This window comes from Barbatula barbatula (assembly GCF_947034865.1).
Source record: "Barbatula barbatula genome assembly, chromosome: 22".
Classification (NCBI taxonomy): Eukaryota; Metazoa; Chordata; class Actinopteri; order Cypriniformes; family Nemacheilidae; genus Barbatula; species Barbatula barbatula.
The window spans coordinates 1233008-1249403 of NC_136785.1; the positions used below are offsets into that span (position 1 = coordinate 1233008).

General features: G+C 39.4%; 2 protein-coding genes across 3 annotated transcripts in view; both read left to right on the top strand.

Moving 5' to 3' along the window:
* The window catches only part of miga2 (mitoguardin 2), a 19118-nt gene extending 10123 nt beyond the window's left edge, over positions 1-8995 (top strand). For both annotated transcript variants that reach the window (XM_079486569.1, XM_079486568.1), the window contains exons 2-16: positions 277-554; positions 897-1104; positions 1185-1300; positions 1489-1609; positions 1782-1912; positions 2098-2215; positions 2294-2400; positions 2777-2889; positions 3146-3218; positions 3297-3383; positions 3587-3685; positions 4627-4761; positions 4873-4926; positions 5659-5775; positions 5903-8995. In XM_079486569.1, the coding sequence (XP_079342695.1) occupies positions 459-554; positions 897-1104; positions 1185-1300; positions 1489-1609; positions 1782-1912; positions 2098-2215; positions 2294-2400; positions 2777-2889; positions 3146-3218; positions 3297-3383; positions 3587-3685; positions 4627-4761; positions 4873-4926; positions 5659-5775; positions 5903-6127 (1800 nt within the window). In that variant the 5' untranslated portion in view covers positions 277-458 and the 3' untranslated portion in view covers positions 6128-8995. The remainder of the gene's footprint in view (positions 1-276; positions 555-896; positions 1105-1184; positions 1301-1488; positions 1610-1781; positions 1913-2097; positions 2216-2293; positions 2401-2776; positions 2890-3145; positions 3219-3296; positions 3384-3586; positions 3686-4626; positions 4762-4872; positions 4927-5658; positions 5776-5902) is intronic.
* Positions 8996-9450: 455 nt separating this feature from the next.
* Positions 9451-16114, top strand: dolpp1 (dolichyldiphosphatase 1). Its single transcript, XM_079486008.1, has 8 exons — positions 9451-9717; positions 12499-12599; positions 12749-12833; positions 13465-13564; positions 13821-13919; positions 14006-14134; positions 14217-14306; positions 14412-16114. Exons 1-8 carry the CDS (start codon positions 9642-9644, stop codon positions 14446-14448), a joined length of 717 nt encoding a protein of 238 aa, XP_079342134.1. The 5' UTR covers positions 9451-9641; the 3' UTR covers positions 14449-16114.
* Positions 16115-16396: the final 282 nt, after the last annotated feature.

Genomic DNA, 16396 nt, shown 5'->3' on the forward strand with positions numbered 1-16396 from the left:
CTAATTTTATGTGGATATTGAAAAATAAAACATGTTTAAAGGAATAATTTTTCTAAAAACAAGTCTTGCATCATTTATTTACTTTTCAAATCTCATTCCAATGACATTTTGAAGAACGTTGATAACCATACGACATTGAAACCCATTGACGTTTTTAATTGTGCCGTTGAAATGGAATCAAAACATTTCCATGGAATATGGTGGTCGGTTTATGTAAACAAAGATCGGAACCATGTGACCATGTGTAATACATCAAACTGTGTTTTCGTCTCCCAGGCAACCAAAATGAGCAACGCTGTGAAGTGGAATCTGGACGAGCGCTCGCACACATTGGATGACTCCCGCTGATCTCCAGTCAGTGTCAAAGTCAGAACTGAGTTCTTGCTGCAGCTGTTCCCGTACTGGTTTGGAGGGTCTCGCATGTGGACGTGTCCGTAGGCGAGAGGGGTGGAGCTGAGATGTCAATCAGAAGAGCAGAGGGCATGTCCATCATGCAAGCCTTAGCCATGACAGTGGCTGAGATACCTGTGTTCCTGTATTCCACCTTTGGACAGGTACATAACCTACAATCGTTTGAATGCTAACATACTAGGAAGGTTGGTGTTTTGTGTAAGACAGTGGTTTTCAAATTTCTTTTGAGATTAATTTGTGTATGACTTTCTTCAAAGTCACAATAAAAAGTAACTTCTCACACACAAACTCAATTAATCATTTGTGTTATAAAAGGCAAGCTAATATTCAGTTTAGTTATAAGAAGCATTCAAGGTTTGGATGAAAGTTTTGTTTTGTGCAGTCAAAACTAAATAATAACCTATTCTCTTTTCCCCCTCTTTCTGTTCTTCTTTTCCTTACTGATATAATTTGTTTCTCATTCCCTCGTGTCTGTCATGTCTCAGTCTATATTCTCTCAGCTGAAGTTAAGCCCCAATCTGAAGAAGATTCTGTTCGCCACTGCGCTGGGCAGCGTCGCGCTGGCTCTGACCGCTCATCAGTTAAAGAGGCGGGGCAGGAAGAGGAAACAGGTGGTTGATAAAGAAGCACAGCAACCTGTGGGCATTCCAGAACAACTTCTCCGAAGCCACAGACCGTCTTCGCTTAAGAGAGGTGATTTGTCTTGCATCTTATATGTCAATATGGGTAATCATATGTTAATGAGCTTCAGTTATAAGTGTGTTTGTTTGTAGGTCCGGTTCCAGCACGGCAGATGATGAGTCCCAGCACTCGCAGTAATGACACGCTCAGCGGCATCTCGTCTCTCGGTCCCAGCAAACACTCAAGCTCCTCACACAGCATCGCCTCGGTGCGTCACACTTCAACACGCTCTGCCGTTCTGTTTGATACACGGCGTCCTGGAATACTGGATTGTCATTGGTCAACAATGACAATCTACATAGATGAGCTAGTTTCGTGTCTTGTGTATCGTACTGCACTCTCGCGTCTCGCATTAGAAAAAAGAACTTCACATTTACATTATTGGGTGTGTCTCAGATGCGAGTCCCTTCCTCTCCCAACCAATCAGTGAATGCTGGGATGCCGTTGGAGGCGGAGCCGGTAGCAGAGGAGTTGGGCATCGGAGAAGATGCTAATGCTGAGAATCTTTATCTCATGGGTGAGTTTATTTTATGTAGTGACGTATATTAATAAGATAAATAAAATGGAATTCACAATGGAAATATACCTTGTATGCAGTACACGTTCTGTAAAAATAGTATGTAGAATGCAGTGTACACAAGGTTTAGGGTTTAGAAATGTCTTCAGTGTTCTGTTGTCTGCTCCTGCAGGTATGGAGCTGTTCGAAGAAGCCATGCGTAAGTGGGAACAGGCGCTAAACATCAGACACAGAACTCATTCGGGTAATTCCACCACTGACAGTCTTGTCCCAGAGGGGTCTGAACTCGTGGAGCGTCAATCGGTAAATATCACTCATATAACTCAATTCTATAGTGGGCCATTACATTTTCCGATGGTCAGTTTTGCGGAGTGAGTTGAAACTCAAGTAGTTAAACTCAGCAGTTTTATAGGCAGATAATCACACATCTGATTTAATGAATTGTCTGTGGGAGGCGTGTCATTCACGTTTATCCGTCATTCTCGCAGCCTGAACTTTGTAATCATCAGTTCGCGGTGAAGCTGGAGTCTTTACTCCACCGAGCGTACCACCTGCAGGAGGATTTCGGCGGCACCATCCCACCCGACAGCCTGCTGGCCGATTTGGGTAACACACGCACACACACTATGTGTTACGTCATCTTTAAGCAGTTTTTGTAGAACTTGAGTATGTGATTGTGTGCAGAAAGTGAAGGAACCCTGATTCTGCCCGCGCTCGGAAGTTCACATCGAATTCAAGACGATGACGCAACGACAGTCACATCAGACGACTCGTTTTTCTCCGCAGCTGAGGTCAGAAAACATACACTTTATAAGAGTTCTTCTTTAAAGTGCTAAAGTCCCTCATGTGGTCCCTCTGTGTGGCTCTTTCTTCAGTTAAACACAAAATGAAATATTTGGAGAAATGTCTGGGGGGGGGTGTGTTCACACAATGGAAGTCAATGATGTTTGGCTACTAACGTTCTTCAAAATATTTTCTTTTATGATCTGCAGAAGAAAGAAAGTCGCACACATTTGGAATGACATAAGGGAGAATAAATTATCTTTATTTATGGGTGAACTTCCCCACAAAGGTTTTGGGTGAATGCTTTAAGATGTCAAGACTTTACATGACAAGTATATTTATAATGAACCTCTGTGCCGTCCCTTCTTTCTTTTGCTGTTGTAGTTGTTCGAGGCGTTCTCTCTGGAGGACACGTTTCATCTCTTAAAGCCTGCAGCTCTCTATAAAGAAGCTATGAGTTTAGTTAAAGATGGAGGCGTGGCCTGCAGAACAACAAGGTATTTCGAACCACCACACGTCATACTCTATAAACAAGCTGCATATATATCATTGTCTAATAATATCACTGACTAAAACATACAGATTGTATCCTGACACCCTACACTACATGCACTCTCGGATTCTAGTGTGAGATAGGAGCACATGTGGCTCTGTCACTGCACGTTACAGTGTTTCCTCTGGGATTTAAAGATTTCCTGTGCGGCTGATAGGAGCTCTCGAAGGTCATGTGACCGTAATGCCTCTGTTTTACAGGACGGAGCTTCTGGAGTGTTTCAGCGATCAAGACTTCCTCGCCAAGCTGCACTGTATTCGACAGGCCTTCCAGGTCAACACACACCCACACACAGATATACACATGGGACCGGGGCTGTTTATGAGTTTGTGTGCGTGTTTGTATATGTAGGTGCTGCTGTTGGATGAAACGCACAGAATGTTCTTCATGGAAACAGGGAAGCAGATGATCTCTGGACTCATGGTCAAAGCCAACAAGGTGCAAATGATTGCAAAATCCATTGGGTTGTGTGATGTGTGGTAAACTAAATATTCTTAATGTATTTAACATGACTCAATCGTGAAAAGTGCGCTGTGAGACAGGTATTTTTGTTTCATTTGAAATGTTCTCACACAGTCTTGTATTTTATGTTCAAGCTTTATATAAATGTATTTTCTTTTGATGTAAACGTGTGTGTTTAGAGTCCGAAGGCGTTTCTGGAGAGTTATGAAGACATGTTACAGTACACACAGAAAAAAGAGACATGGCCTGTCACAAAGAGGGAGCTGGAAGGAAGAGGGGTGTGTTCTGACTGTCTGTCTGTCTGCCTATTAATCCATCATTCTATCTGTTTGTCAGTCTCCATGTCTGTCTCTTTGTCTTTGTCTTGCATGCTGTCTGTCTGTCTGCCTGTTTGTCTGTCTGTCTGTCTTGCATGTTGTCTGTTAGTCTATCTTTCTGCCTGCCTGCCTGTTTGTATGTCTGTCTGTCTTGCATGTTGTCTGTTAGTCTATCTTTCTGCCTGCCTGCCTGTTTGTATGTCTGTCTGTCTTGCATGTTGTCTGTTAGTCTATCTTTCTGCCTGCCTGCCTGTTTGTATGTCTGTCTGTCTTGCATGTTGTCTGTTAGTCTATCTTTCTGTCTGCCTGCTTGTTTGTATGTCTGTCTGTCTTGCATGTTGTCTGTTAGTCTATCTTTCTGCCTGCCTGCCTGTTTGTATGTCTGTCTGTCTTGCATGTTGTCTGTTAGTCTATCTTTCTGTCTGCCTGCTTGTTTGCCTGTCTTGTCTGTCTGCCTGTCTGTCTGCTTGTCTGTCTGTCTGTGTTTTGTGCTGTCTGTCTGCTTGTCTTTCTGTCTGTCTACTTGTCTGTCTGCATGTCTTTCTGTCTGCCTGTCTGTCTCTTGTGCCATCTGTCTACTTGTCTGTCTTGTGTTCTGTCTGTCTGTTAATCTGTCTGCCTGTTAGTCTATCTGTCTGTCTGCCTATTTGTCTATCTGTATGTCTGCTTACCTGGCTGTATTTCTGTTTGTCTGTCTTTCTGTAATTGTGTCTGTCCACCTGCTTGTGTGCCCTCTGTCTGCTTGTCTGTCTTGTGTTCTGTCTGTCTACTTGTCTTTCTGTCTGCCTATCTGTCTTGTGGGCTGCCTGTCTGCCAGTCTGTGTAATATTTGAGATTTAAAGTGGTGTAGTCTGTCTGGACTGGAGCTACACTTTAATCTCTGATGTTTAATTCTCTTCTAGGTGGTCTGTATGAACTTCTTCGACATTGTTCTGGATTTTATCCTGATGGATGCATTTGAGGATCTCGAGAGTCCTCCGACCTCTGTAGTCGCTGTACTGCGGAACCGATGGCTGTCAGACAGTTTTAAAGAGACGGTACTCCAACATAAGACTTCTGATTCTGTTGCACTAATGAAGATTGACAGTGTTGTATTGTTGTTAGTCAATACATATTTGTCTGATATCAGACGTGTCTTTTTTTCTCAGGCTCTGGCTACAGCCTGCTGGTCTGTGTTGAAAGCTAAGAGGAGACTGCTAATGGTAAGCATAAAAACAGAAAAATGCAATAGATTTAACTGAGAGTTGCCTTATTTTATTAAAAATTGATATTATAAAAAATGGTTAAATATAAAACATTTATTATAAAAAGTATATTATATTGTGACCCTGGACCATAAGAAGGGTCAATTTATTTGAAAAAGAGTTTTATACACCGTAAAAGCTGAATAAATCGATCCGTTCATATAAGCCACAGGAAATCAAAACATTTAGAAAATCGCCTTTAAATTGTCCATCAGAGGCGCTGTAGCAGGCCGTTGCTAATTAGAAATGGCTTTGTTTTAATTGTGTTATTAATTGTAATGGTTTGCTGCTGTCATGATGTTGTGCAGAAAGTAGAAATTCTAAGCTTTACATGGATACCAAACTTGAGCGTATAATTCCCAGACAGCGCACAGCAGCGGGTGACCTTTGTAGTGTGCCATTTTACTCACAAAAAGTATATTTGTATATATTTACAGTAGGAAATTTACAAAATATCTTCATGGAACATGATCTTTACTTAATTTCCTAATGATTTTTGGCTCATACAGTGTATTCTTTGCTATTGCTAGACATATACCCTTGCTACTTATGACTGGTTTTGTGGTCCAGGGTAAAAAATAAAGACCTAATGCAAAGTTTGATCGATATTAGGGAAAGCAGCACTAATAAGTGATATATCATTTATCCTCTTGTCTGATTGCAGTTTAAGTGTTTTTGTTTGTTGTTCAGGTTCCAGATGGTTTTATCTCTCATTTCTATGCGATCTCTGAACATGTCAGTCCAGTTCTGGCTTTTGGGTTTCTGGGCCCCAGACAGCACCTGAGTGAGGTCTGTGCTATATTCAAGGTAAGATGTTCATTGTTCACACAAATATACAGGACAGAAATCAAGAGGTTCATGTGACGAAAGGTCAAACGTTTCATAAAATATTAAACATAAACGCCACAATGTTCTCGTTCTCTTTTGGTCACAGCAACAGATTTTTCAGTACTTGAAGGACATGTTTGACCACGAAAAGGTGCGCTTTTCATCGGTTTCATCTCTGGCTGAAGACATCCTCAGTTTGTCCCACAGACGGGCGGATATCCTGGTGGGCTACCTGGGCATTGACTCTTTACCTGAGACCAATGGGGCAGTGCCCAAGAGCCCTTGCCAAGACAACGGCGAGCATCCTGAAGTCAGCGAACAGCACATATGAAGTTGTGGATCTCATCGAACAAGTTACCTCTGACCAATCAGTGTGACTGTATTAACGTAAAGATGTTACGGCTACTGCGTTTTATCAAGATATTTAGAGAAATATACAACGATTGACTCTTCAGAGCTCATCGGAGGCCTTCCTCAGATTTGCTTCTGGGATTTTTCATTTGCCATCGTATCTATTGTGCTGCTGATTAAGAACCTCACATTTTAAAACCAGCACAGATGCTTTTGGGAACTGCGGCAGAACCCGTCTTGATGTCTGAAGGAATCCACAGCAAAAGCATCAAGGCGAACTTGCTAACCGCTTCGTCCCAAATCCCACATACATCAAGGGATACCTATTGTGTCAAAATACTAGATATTGTTTATTTAACAGGTCAGTTTCCAGTGTGTGATTGTGTTCATGGCCAAATAAAGTCTTGCACTGAATTATGGGTAGCACTGAACACAATATGTAAGAAGAGCAGTTTTTTGCTTATGTTAGAGTAGATTTGATAGCAGGGATGAGGTTTGCTATGGGTGACAATATATGCCACGAAGAACGTGTCCTGTTCACATTTTACCCCAAAACCAAAAGAAAGAATTACAAATAGCCCCTTATCATCTTTATTTCTTTTGATTTAGGGGAAAATTTGTGACCTGATCTCATAGAGGATGTACAGGTTGTGTGACGAGATGGAATGACATTTCTGTCATTGTATATTTAGTATGACTCTTTCTATAGAGGAACACAAAGAAGATGTTTTGAGAAATACAATGGAAGTCAATGAGGTTCTGTGAACATTCTTTATAATATCTTTGTTTGTGTTGTGGTGGAGAATGAAAGTCAAAGGAACATTTGGAATGACGTGAGGATGAGTAGATGAAGAAAGATCATTTTTGGGGTAACTGCCCCTTTAAGAGGATGTAGAAGCAACAGAGAGGAAGTGCATCATTTTGGAGACAGACAGGATGTAGGGATCCAAGTCACTTTGGTTGCTAACGGCAACGAATGTCCGCCAAGAGCTGATGGAGGCTTTGTGGTTTGTGCGGTTGATATTAAGCGACACTATTGTGTGTAAACGTTTGTCCACTTAGGGACGTCATTCTTAGTTGAAACTTGATTTATATACAGAGTCTTGTTATTCAATATACAAGCCTCAGAAGAGCTTAAATAATCATTATCTACTAGAAATATTCTCGTTCATAGATATGATCTGTTTTAATTCAAACATCTGTGCTATTGGGTCAAACAGGCTTCATTTATAGAATCATCACTGTGATCAGTTTTGAGATAAAGTGAAGCTTCTAGACGCTGTCGATTACTAAATAAATTGACACATTGACATTATTGTACAAATGAAGTCTGTAGAGCAACAAAGCTTATTTCGCCCTATAGATTTCTGATATCTTAATGTGTTTTGTTTATTTTCACAAACTAGGTTCTGTGGTGGTTCGCTGCTTTACTTGAATTCAATCTTTAACATTAATGTTTAATTTGACAGCAAACACCAGACATTTCATAGTGTCCATGTGGATCACACAGTTTTTTGCAGTGTCACAAGCATCACCTGCGATTGCAGCGTTACGTATAGCTTTCTCTAGAATGTTATGAATTAACGTCCGTGTTGTGGATTTTTATTTTCAAGTGTCTTTGCATGTATGCAACAAACCTTAAATAGCTAAACCCATTGACCTTAAAGAAGCTTGACCATGTTCATCAACTCTGTGTGAAAGGTAAACGAGAAGATGAACTGTCAGTGTCTTTTTCCCTCTTGTGTGTTTTATTTAAAGTCACTCGGCGGCCTTGTCTGTGTTGGCCTGTCTTGCACTTTATTTGCTGTCAATGTATTGAGATATACTGCTGCTAGCTGGCCTGTATCCAGTGCATTTGTCTTGTTACATTTTCATGTGTTGAATGGACAGATTGTGTATTTAAAAATGTCAACATGCAAACGTAAGCGGTTTGGTTTTATAATTTTTGAAAAGTTAAAGACGTTGGCAGAAGGATGTCATATAATTTTTAACATTAAATGTGTTTGATTCCGATTTATGAGAGAGTCACTGAATGTGTGCTTCTGTTGTTAGTCATACAGGTGTATGTTATTTTTGCTGTATTAATACACACATGTATACACACTATTAGATCTGTGCTTCATTTTTATCAACTTTGCCAAGTACAATGTTTTTTCCCCGATTATTGTTATGCATATCAAACCAGAAGATTAACTTAATTTTGCAGTTTTATGATGTGAATTGAAGTTGGATGTAGATTGATTCGAAATCATTCCCATGTGTCTCAGTGATCTCACTGTGTCTACACCGAACATGACAACCTGCTTGTTCTTATTGGCTTTGTTGCGTCTCACCGCGCGCGCCACATCCAGTGTGGAGAAAATGTAAAATTATAATGGGTTCTTTTGTCGTGTCGCACCCTTCGCGTCCGGTGTAGACACTGTGTTAAAGTTATTAAAAGTCCCATTTTTATCTGTTGTCCGTTGAGTCAATATATAGTGATTTAATGGGCTTCTCTGTTAACATTGATAACATTTGTCAATTCTTTCAGTCCTTGTATACATCGTAAGTTAACTGTAACATTTTCTTATCTGTTACTGTGACACATGACACGATTGTGACATTTGACATTGTTCAAAGTGTTTCCGTTGTATATTGATGATCAAAGACAATGAACCAGTAGGAATATACAAGGAACTCTTTCTTCTGAATCTTTTCTCGGTGGGTGTTTGTATTCTTTAAATGCCTTTTATTGTGTGTTGTGTTTGTCTTATTTGAATGCAGTTTGAATCATTGTATTGCTTTGTTTACGTATTGTCATTTCGCTTTCCCTCGACCCAACATAAATGACCTTTCTCTCTCTTTATTTAAAACTCTCTATATTTATTTATATCCCCATTTATATTCCTATATCGTAAAAATGTCTGAACTCACAGTTTTCAAAAAGAATGTCCTAAGTTAGTCAAACCGTGCGCATATGCATTTTAACATATATGTCTGAGCAAAGGTCAAAGGTCTTTCTTTACCGGTCCGCAACGTTTTCCCCCATTTTCAAGTTGCAATTTTTTTGCCAATATTCTCTTTATTTGTTTTGGTCACTACTCGTCAAAACAAACAAATGCATAAAAGAGAATATACAATATGATGTTATAGAATACAATTACTCTCCTTGCATTAATGACAGAAAGCACATATACCAAAATAATGCGAGTATTTCATAAGTGACTGATTTCAATTGAAGAGAATCTCTTCATTCACTTAATTTCTCTTCTTTCACTTTCTCTTCTTTCATTTGAATAAATCCAATTTTCATATGTCCAGCAAGACGGCCTCTGATTGGTCCGACACGCTTAACAACACGTCTCTGATTGGTCGGTTGTCTCCCTGCAGGTTTTTTTCCTGTGAGAGGGCGTTTGGTGAATGGCCGCTCGTCGTAGAAGCGTCCGGCGAGTCTGATTGGCCGAACGCGTCGGGGCGTTTCATTCTGATTGGTCGACACCCGGTGTCCGGGTAAGATGGCGTCGGAAGAGCAGTGCTCGGCACCATCTCGATGGCGGTCGATATCATTAACTCACGTTGAGTATCCGGCGGGTAAGAGCATTTTTAAATCGTTGTTTTTATCGCGTAGTCGTTCGCGTCGCTGCACGCCGCGTAAATCGCTGCGTGGCTTGTGTGGAAGATCGCGCGACTGAACCGCTGCGGCCAGGGCTGGGTTGCCAGATAGTGCGCCCTCGTTACACAGCGCGCAGGAAACGGAACGCCAGCTGCCAAATTGGGCGCTCGTGAAGTGCGCATGCGCGATGGTGATTTTACGCTACACCGGGAAATCCTTCCACTGTTTGTCAGGGATATTCAGTTTATAGAGAATGCTGTGATGTAATTCATGCTTGTATAGAAAAGCTAAACATCAACTGTAACGTTATATGCAGGTGATTTATGTTGAATTCAAGCGTTAAAGCCCCGTTTGCTGCTGTGAGTTCCGGGAAACACTCGTGGCTTTGATGGGTTAATCCAATTCATTCCTTGTCGTAGTTTTATGATTTACAACTATGTAAACTGCCCTAAAATCCCTAAATGTGTAAAAAAAACAACACAGGGGAAATGACATCATGTATGATGAAGACTGCGCATGCTCCAAATTGAAGCACTTGTCGCATGCGTTGTTGAAAGTTGATCTTGTAGCTTCAAAAAATTGCTCAGACAAAGGGTCCAAGTGTCAAAGAGTAAACTTTATTTGTGCAAGCCAAACAAAGTGAGATCTTCCCAAAGCATCCCAAGTTACAGTGTTTTCCAGCCCCTAGTTATAGTACAATTTCTGAAAGAGGGGCTTCTCTTGAACAAATCAGATGTGTTATCTCTTATTACTTGTCATGTCTTTCCACCAATAGATTTCCAGCAACCAGATACGTTTTTTAATGGGGGTTGGCACATTCGTATCACAAGTTAACCAATAAAGAATAAGGATTTCGTAGTAAAAACATCATACATATGTGATGCTCCTGAGTGGAAATACACATGATTCTGGGACAATGGAGATCTGATCTGTTAAATATCATGTCTGATGGATGTGCACAGAAAGTCAAGGCCTCCTAATGGTATTAATGCCTCAATTCAGATACATTGGTCAGGCTTCTGAGCCTACAGACATTCCTGGAGTTTACATTGCTGTGCTCTTAAAACATAAGTGTTGGTGAATCATTATTGAATAAAAACATGCCTATAATAAGTGTAAATAAATGATCATATTATAGTATTAATCATCTTTGGTTAAATATGGTTTCAGATCATAACACTAATACATAATTATTCTAGGTCCCTATGAATACTTCTTAATACTGTTAAAATATATACGTGCTTTAGTATATTTGTGATATATTGAAAACACCTTTAAGTAAAAATATTGAAAACGAGTATATATGTTGAAGACAAATATATATGCGGTTAATAACAGTGTGTAAGTTCATTGAACCTGCGCTGCATTTATGTTTCCGTCCTACCGTATTAGGTTTAACCGTAGCGGGCGCATCTCAAAGACAAATATATCATGTGCCCTTATCTGGACACTTTTCCGGGGTTTTCCGACAATACATGATTTATCATTGGCTTTATTAAAAATGACCTCATGTTTTAGAGTAATAATGAGCAGCCTAGCGTCCTTGGCTGGATGCGATAAATTAAACTTGTCTACAAAAGTGTGTGTGGTGTACGTGCACTTCCTGTCTTAGTGTGATTAGATGCTTGGTGTGTGTTCAAGTGTTCAAACAGTGTGTAAAAGTATTGAAAACAACCCAGAAATTACACAATACATGTTGTGTGCACATTAAATTGTCTTGCGGGTTGCGTTTGATGTATGCACGAGATATGTGCTGTCAGGAAAAACTGAGCCTTCAAAAATGTAACTAATCTATAGATCACAATGACAAGGATTTCTAAAATTGTCATTTTAACCAATTTTTATAACACTACTCTTGTGGAAGGGGGTGTCCTGTGACACAAACCCAGCAATATTTCTGTAGATTTAAGGTTTTCTTGAAGTTCATTTAATGGGAATCATAAGGTCTGGTCCACCATTCCTCTAACCTATAACATTAAAAAATTAAAGTCCTCGTGAAATTATAAATGACAATGCCCATTTCTTTATGAAATATTGCAGGGTTTATTGTAAATAGTTTTTCAATGTGTGTCGTTCTCTTTTTTTAAATTAATAATCTGATTTTAAATCTGAAAATGCAGTTCCTTACTGTAATAACAATCCTCCTTAAATAACGTATGTTAGACAGTTGGGCGGGGCATCTGTTCACTCCTCCCCTTCACCTTTCAGTCTGCTGCTAGTTCCATTTCAAAATGCAAATTTGCTCCCATTGACTTTCCATAGTAGAAATAAAAATGTATTTTGGAGTGAACTACTCCTTTAATTTTAGTAAGAGGGTGTTTTAGGATATGGTTTATTTGTGAAAGCTATTGTTTTTTTGTTGTTGTACAATAGACATCAAATTAGCAAGAAAAACCTACTTTTGTTATGATATGACCCATTTGAAATGTTGTTTGATATGCAGCTCCCGCTGCAAAGTGTGTACCAACCTGCATCAGTCTGATCAAATATAAGATGTTAAAACTTCTCACTGATAATAGAAGTTGGAGTTGAGCATGTTGCATTGTGGGATACAATATACTACTCAGACCGCAGTTATTCTGAATGTTTTGGCAAATGTTGTAGGTGATCAAGGGTCTCATGCACGCTGCATGTGTTCATACTATGCAGAGTATAAATAGTCCATACTGAGGAAATAGCCCTGGTTGGGCTATTTGTGACAGCGTGCAAAGCAGCAGAACTTTTCTGACTGTTGTGTCTGTGTATATGTGTGCATTCAGATGATCTGACAGGACAGGTGCTGGCTTACACGAGTCTGCTGCCCATAGCCATCCTTGTCGGCTTTGTCACACTGATCGTCTTTAAGAGAGAGCTACACACGGTGAGTCACATGACATCACAAACCTACAGGTTATAAGATGACGCCCTACATGCATGAAGCTGTAGTGTTAATAAAAAGATTATAGTGCATACTTAAGTGTTTATGTACCTTCTGCTATGTTCATGACCATGTCTTTTGTTCTCTCTCAGATCTCCTTTTTTGGGGGTTTGGTAATAAACGAGGGGCTAAACTGGCTGCTAAAACACATTGTACAGGAGCCGCGTCCAAGCGGGGGTGAGTAATGTGTTATTTAAGAATACATGTCTTCAGTTAAATATCAACCATAATTCACTGTATGTCCACACAAGTTATAAAGTCTCCACAAACACGTTCGGATTCCTTCTTTATGGTTTTCTTCATACAGACGGTTGTGCATCTTTTTATAAGCTATTTTACTATTGCTTGTTCATAATTTTGGGAGTCTGATAACGCAGAGCACCTCTCATGAAAACAATGTGACCTTGTTAACTGTTGAGACACTTGCACCAGAAGATAACGCACTGAGATTCGCGTTTTCAGCAAACATTGACGCAAAGCGATAATCCTCTCTTCCTTTAGCTCATCTCCTACACTGAAATAAATGGGCTGTGGAAGTTTCTTAAAGACAAACAATTTTTCTATGCATAAATCAATGTGTTGTAAAGGCTTCATTAAGAGATTCTCATGTACACTCATAGGAGTAAATCTTATATAAACATTTCAATTTGTAGCCTTGCTTTTGCTTATAAATGTGATGCAAATACACTTAAAACAGCTTCGTAATGGACAGCAGACTTTTTCAAATACAGTTTATTGGTATAGATAGAGGGCTTAATCTATGTTGTTAGCTGAAATGTCTGAATCTTGTCTTGTGCTTTATTCACAGGAGGTCATAGTTCACTCACCACAGAGTATGGGATGCCTTCCAGCCACTCTCAGTTCATCTGGTTTTTTGTTGTATATTTTTTTCTTTTTCTTTATTTAAGGTAAGACCTAGTTACCTAAAACAAACTTCTTATCCAGAGCTCAGGAGAGAGAGATATCGATAAAAGCACATAAACAAAACAGTCAGATCGCTGTCAAAACAGCTGATATACCAATATAAATAATTCGAATAATAGATATAATTGATTGTTCAGGCCAATATATATATCAGCCATTGAGTTGTGACATATGAATCCCTTGTTAAATTTACACATGAAGAATCAAAACAAAGCAAAGTGTCTTAATTCTTTTTCCCAGAATGCATCAGACGAACAATGCTAGGTGTGTTGAACTGTTATGGCGACACATATTGTCCATCATTCTACTGGGTGTGGCTCTGTGTGTTTCATACAGCAGGTAAAGTGTGTGTGCGTGAACATTCTTTGTATTCCGGCCTTTTTTATGAATGTCTTCAAACAACAACGTGTTCTGTGTGTCCACAGAGTCTACCTCCTGTATCACACCTGGAGTCAGGTGATTTATGGAGGTGTGGCTGGTATGTTCATGGGAGTCGTGTGGTTTTTCATCACCCAGGAGGTGCTAACGCCGGTGTTTCCCAAGATTGCAGCCTGGTAACACACACAGATGTTCTCATGCGCTGTATCAAACCTGCTCGTATTTATCATAACGTGACATTTCGCTTTGTCTTCTCAGGCCGGTCTCAGAGTTTTTTCTGGTGCGAGACACAAGTCTCATTCCAAACATTCTGTGGTTTGAATACACAGTAACGAGATCAGAAGCCAGGTAAAGCCCTTCGCAGCACTTTCTGACAAACGTGAGATGGAGATATGTTTGCTAAAATAATTTGTCATGGACGGCTTATTATAAACCCTTTTTCTTCTTGCACAGAAACAGACAACGAAAGCTGGGAACAAAACTTCAGTGATCTTTAGTGAAAACTGACAAAGGACCACATGTACACACACTCACAATAACACACAAACACACTGGAGTTTCATCGTCTGGACTGTTCTGGTTGACACACAAGCGCAGAACAGTGTACTTGTGGACCAAAGGAGCGAGTTCGTGTCACAGACGTGACTGTATTCATGCGACCCACCTGTTCGTATGCACGACAACATGGCCGTCAACCCTCCCCTCCTTTAGACTGCCCCTGCCATCCTAACGCATGCGGACCGTGCAAGAGACAAAGACTATTTAATGAATTAAATGTAATATATATTTTAATCATTACCGCTCGCAGGAAATATCATACCGGTGATGTGAACGAGGGCAGAGGTGAATGTGACGAATCAGTCAGCATGGCATTACTTTTATTTAAACGATTCGTTAAGGAATGATTGACGGGAGGGCAGGAGGGGAAACGCAGATGCAACACTGATAGCATACGGGGGTGGCTGACGGACAACTGCTTTAGCTCATTTGCATATCCTAAGAGAATTATATCTTTTACTCAAATCTCATGACAACGAGTCACATTTTACCCCATTAAGCAATTCTGAAACAGTTTTTTGCACTGTGACTTTTTCAGGACAAATAAGCGCATCCCTCCGCTTTTCCTTAAATTCTGTGCTTGGTTATCATGAAATAATGTCACAATGCAAAATAAAATTCTAAAAACATTCTTTTTGCACAAAACGTTATTTTAATGTTTGGGTTTAAATAGGATCTGGACATGTAAGATTCACTCAATACTCCTGTTAAAAGTTTAATGTTAAGGAAACAGTTTGCACTTTGTGAATTCAAAAACTTGTTTTTATTATATTAACACTAGTTATTTCAATGAGGCAATCATTCTTTTGTTCCTGACTTTCATCGCTGGCCTGTTTTAAGAACGGATGTGTCATTCAAGCGTTTATTGGTTTCAATTTGTGCTCCAAAAGTCTGTAAAGGCATCGCAAATAAGGATTTGGGTTTTACAGATTCATCGGTTTCAGTGGTGTAGGGAACAAAATATTGCCTAAAATTGGTCTAAATCATGTAGTACTTTTATTTCAACCCTGTTTGTTTTACAAATTGCATTATATCTATTTGCATAATTTTTGTCCTGCACTATTGGTTAAGCTAATAGAAAAACACGTAGTTTTTTCTGGTTTACTGGGTTTTAGAAAGCTTTACGTCGGCTAATGGCTTTTTTGTTTAATGTGATTTGAAAGATATGCAGAATCACTTTGTAATATTTGGGATCTACATTCCTTATGAATATATACATATCAATCCAGATCTCCAAGGTCTCAGTTCTGACAGGTGGCTGAAAATGTAATGCTCAGCGTTTTATGTTACAATTTATCTAGATTTTGTCCATTATGAGCCTCTTGTGCTGTCGCTGATGATTTCCCAAGGACATTCCATTATACCACTTTTGAGTATTTAGGGACAACTGCTATTTCAGAAAGAGATTGCCTCAGGCCTGCAACCTCAGGTGAACTCTAGCATGTACCAAGGCCTCTGTTTTATTAGGATGAAACTGTTCCCGAGGGGGTGTTTTTATAAAAGGAAGGGAGGTTATTGCATAATAAGTTGATCCTCTCTTTTATCATGTGTAATTCATATCAGGCTGAATAATAAAACAAATTGTTTATGAATGAAGTCTTCCGGTTATTTGTGTCATTTAACACTAGTTTATATTTTGCACCTTATAATACTTAAATTTTGTACTTCTAAAACAATCATAACCTATAAATTAAACTTATTTTTAAGAGTAATGTTGCTTTTTTTGAGGTTTAATCTGAACAAATCACTTTGTTTTGCTGTTATGTTCAGTTCAAGGTTTTCCAGGTTCATTTCTAAGTTAAGATTTTAGCTCGGAGTTTTAAAATTGCGAGGCAGCTTGTTTATTATATAAACATTAGAAATTTGTGTGGTTTTTGATT

What these genes read in the sequence shown, in the direction of transcription:
- dolpp1 (XM_079486008.1), top strand. Translation starts at nt 9,642, where the DNA reads ATGGCGTCGGAAGAGCAGTGCTCGGCACCATCTCGATGGCGGTCGATA. An exon ending in TTAAGAGAGAGCTACACACG is followed by an intron (nt 12,600 to 12,748) that starts GTGAGTCACATG and finishes GTTCTCTCTCAG; the next exon opens with ATCTCCTTTTTTGGGGGTTT. An exon ending in CTGTGTGTTTCATACAGCAG is followed by an intron (nt 13,920 to 14,005) that starts GTAAAGTGTGTG and finishes GTGTGTCCACAG; the next exon opens with AGTCTACCTCCTGTATCACA.